At 42.4% G+C, this 4,085-nt stretch overlaps 1 protein-coding gene across 1 annotated transcript; it reads left to right on the top strand.

Annotated features, from left to right (window-relative positions):
- Window positions 1–2,564: 2,564 nt before the first annotated feature.
- Window positions 2,565–3,713, top strand: htr1d (5-hydroxytryptamine (serotonin) receptor 1D, G protein-coupled; the record flags this gene model as incomplete). The annotated part of the gene is made up of 1 exon (XM_083923864.1): window positions 2,565–3,713. One exon carries the CDS (start codon window positions 2,565–2,567, stop codon window positions 3,711–3,713), a length of 1,149 nt encoding a protein of 382 aa, XP_083779990.1.
- Between the last annotated feature and the right edge of the window lie 372 nt (window positions 3,714–4,085).

The following is a 4,085-nucleotide window of genomic DNA, read 5'->3' as shown; positions in this document are numbered from 1 at the left end:
TATTGTCACAGCCGAAGCACTATAATCACTCAAGAGCTCAGCTGCCAATCAACACATAGTTAATGGAGGTGATTTGCAGTGTTGTATCAGGAAGAAACATGAACTCGGAAATCAGTCTTGACACTCGTCATGTGCTGGCAGAGGGATGTGTTGACTGTGAAAAAGCAAACCTTTGCAATTACTGTGGCAAAAACCGTTGCTTGTTTTTCACAGCAGCCTTTTTTCGTAATAATCACATCATTTCATAGCTTGCTGATGTGAGAAATACTAAATAGTTCTCAGAAAATAATTAACAACTCTACAAATGATACTCCAATAATCAAATCCTGATCATTTCTTGCACTAAGCCATTTCTATTGTAATTGTTCAAAATCCCCGTCTTACAAACACCTAAATACATTTAAGTAAAGCTTTTACCATTCCTCACAAAGTTCAATAAGATTGTCAAGTCTCCGCAGTATTTCCTCTGTGGGTTGTGACAGTGACAAGTGGTTTCAGCAGTCATTCATGAGTCCATTAAATATGTCACTTAATTTATGCTTTTTACTATTTCCTCTGAATTATAAGTGGTCAGTTATTATGCTGCCGGTCTTAAATAATACATCAAAGCAAACCTAACATATAGCTTGAGCGCTGGAGGGTTGGAATGCCTGCTGTGGTGATTAACAGTCCTCAACCCTACTGGGATATAATACCACATTTCAATTCTTACCTCATTCATTGTACTTGATAGTAAGTCAGCTTGCCATTCTGCGATTATTTTTCTGTTACCTGGAGGCAACATGGTCAGTGTCTCTTTCATTTTCTGAGCACCAATAGCCGTAAACATGAGGCAAGTCGAGTTTATATGTCACAAGTACAAAAGTCTATCTGAGTATGAGAGAAGCAAGAGAAAAACACAAGCTTGTGTGTGATTTAGACAAAATAATATAATAAAGTTATCTTTTTTTAGGTCTCTTCTAAAAATGTTCCTATTATGAAGTGTGTTAAAGTGAATATATTTACAGTAAATCCTGCTGGAATCCGAGATGAAAAGTTGTGAAGCAGTGTTTTTTGGGTGTGACAGATTTTGAGTGACAGAAGAGAAAGAAAATTATGAACCAGGGTTTTTACAATTATATGGTCAGCATCTCAAACCAAGAGGCAACTTTAGGACTCTCCATACATTAATTTAAAGAGACACTTTCCCATTTCAATCCAGGTCCTTGTCATGGCAATGTGTTCAGAAGAACGCTGTTTGGCCTGTCTCTATTGCAGAAGTCCCCTTAGAACGGAGGATTGGAGATCTGCCGAAATCATTGAGAGGAAACTATAGAAGTTACTATAGAAGAAAATATAAATTTATAGCATAATAATCTGAAATAAATTATTTGTAATAATTGCTTTTATGTACATTGGATACCATTGTAAAACACCGCTGTTGTGATTAGTGTGACTAGCAAAGCAAGCTGCTTATATGTTTTACCTCTGGAGATTTCAATTACAACAAATGTAATAAATCAACACAGCGGCTGCAGGTCTGTGGGAGTCAAGTCCATGTATCAAGTCATAATGCTCCATTTAAAGGTCCAGGATGAGTTGACGGAGTGTTCATGTGCATTCATTGCCCCTTAGGTGTGGGATTTTTCATGTAGGAGGTTTGTTTGTGTATGCACTTGCTCAGTATGGGGCAGGGGTGTGATGGTAAAGTTGAAAAAAACTAATCTTTCCGTTTTTTCCCTCTCATTTGTCTCACCTAGGATGAACATGCTGCAGAGGAATCTTCATGACACAACATTAGCTGTATGGACCCCACACCTTAAAGAGGACACGTATTTAACACTGGGAACCTGAAAAAAGCTTTGCTGATCGCTGCATTTCAGCAGACTTCTATACAGCTGCGAAAGCTATATGACGATCGAACAATAATCCACAGGGTGACTAGATTTCTTCCTCGTCTGCGTCATGTAACTGTAACCTTCTGGCTTTGCCATATCATCAAAGACACAAGGCACAGCCGAGTTACAGCACAAACCTCAATTTAGAAGGCTTCACGTGGACTGGATAAGAGAGAGACAACAAGCAAACCATTCGTATCTGTCGTCATCATCTTCCTACATGCAGTTCCCCGCTTAGCTTTATTGAAAAGGAGAAGCCCATTAGAGCATTTGATAGATAGGAAGGTTTGGTCTGAAGGTGCTGGTGTCGGCTGGCTGCTGGTTGGAGATGAGATAAGAGTGTTGAAAGAAAGAAAAGTAGTGTCTGTGAATACAAATTAGGATTCGTCTCTCCTGCAGCTAAACCAGTGAGACAAAACAATATCCGACGCGAAATGGACAAATTAGCCGACTTCAATTACAGGAGCATTAGTTGTGGGTGGAATTAGACGTTTGCTGAAGGTTGATGCAATACAAGGTATATTGCAATGTCAAAATAAGGAGGATAAAAGACAAGCTTCTTCACGTTCTGCAACTAAAACCAACAGTGCCATGCCACTGTACAGCCTTCTTCAGTGTCATGCCTGAACTCATGTGATGAGGCTGGTTTAAACCTGCAAAAGACGGATTAAAAGGAGCAGAGGCGAGATGGAGCTGGATAATAGCTCACTGGACTACTTTACCAGCAACTTCACAGAGACTCCTGACACAGCAACATCTCCACCCTGGAGCGAGACCACGCTGCTCGCCCTCCAGATCTCCCTATCTGCACTGTTAGCTATCGTCACCCTGGCTACCGTGCTCTCAAACGCCTTTGTCATCGCCACCATCTTTCTAACCAGGAAGCTCCACACGCCTGCCAACTTCCTGATCGGCTCCCTCGCTGTCACAGACCTGCTGGTGTCTATTTTAGTCATGCCGATCAGCATTGTATACACTGTCAGCAAGACATGGTCGCTGGGGCAGATTGTTTGCGACATCTGGCTGTCGTCTGATATCACCTTCTGCACGGCCTCCATCTTGCACCTGTGTGTGATCGCGCTGGACCGCTACTGGGCTATCACAGACGCGTTGGAGTACTCGAAACGCCGCACCATGCGCCGGGCAGCAATCATGGTCGGCGTCGTGTGGGTGATCTCCATATCGATTTCCATGCCTCCACTTTTCTGGCGGCAGGCCAAAGCCCACGAGGAGCTGACAGAGTGCATGGTCAATACAGATCAGATCTCTTATACCCTATACTCCACCTTCGGCGCCTTCTACGTCCCCACAGTTCTTCTTATCATCCTCTACGGACGGATCTATGTTGCCGCCCGCTCCCGCATCTTTAAGACACCATCGTCCTCTGGAAAACGTTTCACCACAGCACAGCTCATCCAGACCTCTGCAGGTTCCTCTCTCTGTTCTCTTAACTCGGCCTCCAACCAGGAAGCACACCTACATTCAGCCAATGCTGGAGGAGGAGGGGGAGGATCGCCTCTGTTCATGAATAGTGTGAAAGTGAAGCTGGCAGACAGCGTGCTGGAGAGGAAACGTCTGTGTGCGGCCCGGGAGAGGAAAGCGACTAAGACACTGGGCATCATCCTGGGCGCTTTTATTGTCTGTTGGCTCCCGTTCTTTGTGGGCACACTCGTTATGGCCATATGTAAAGAGTGCTGGTTTGATCCAGTACTTTTTGATATATTTACCTGGCTGGGATACCTAAACTCCCTCATCAATCCTGTTATCTACACCGTATTCAACGATGAGTTCAAACAGGCTTTCCAAAAACTTATCAAATTCAGACGGTGCTGCTGAGAAAACTGATTAAAACTGTTGGAAAGCAGAGAGTGAAAAAGACAAAAAGAAAACAAGATAATAATGACAATGGAAGTACAGCACACTTAAATGTCCCATCTTGTAAACACATGCGAACTGTGATATGTTTTTTTATATATCAAACTGCTCCGTGCCATAATTCTTTAAATAGATACCTACAGCATATCCTTCATATAAACTTATGCATGCTAAAAAAAGACAAAATCTTGATCCCGAGAATTGTGGAACTCATTTTAAAAAGAAGAACTAGTATTGAAATAATTTCATGTCACAGGGACACTGGAGATTAAAAAAGATCAAAGATTGGTGTAACTGTATGGAGATATCAACTCAGAGACACTGGATTTAATC

This window comes from Echiichthys vipera (assembly GCF_963691815.1).
Source record: "Echiichthys vipera genome assembly, chromosome: 12".
Classification (NCBI taxonomy): domain Eukaryota; kingdom Metazoa; phylum Chordata; class Actinopteri; order Perciformes; family Trachinidae; genus Echiichthys; species Echiichthys vipera.
Note: the sequence above shows the minus strand (reverse complement) of the source record. Positions and strands in the feature narration are given on the sequence as shown.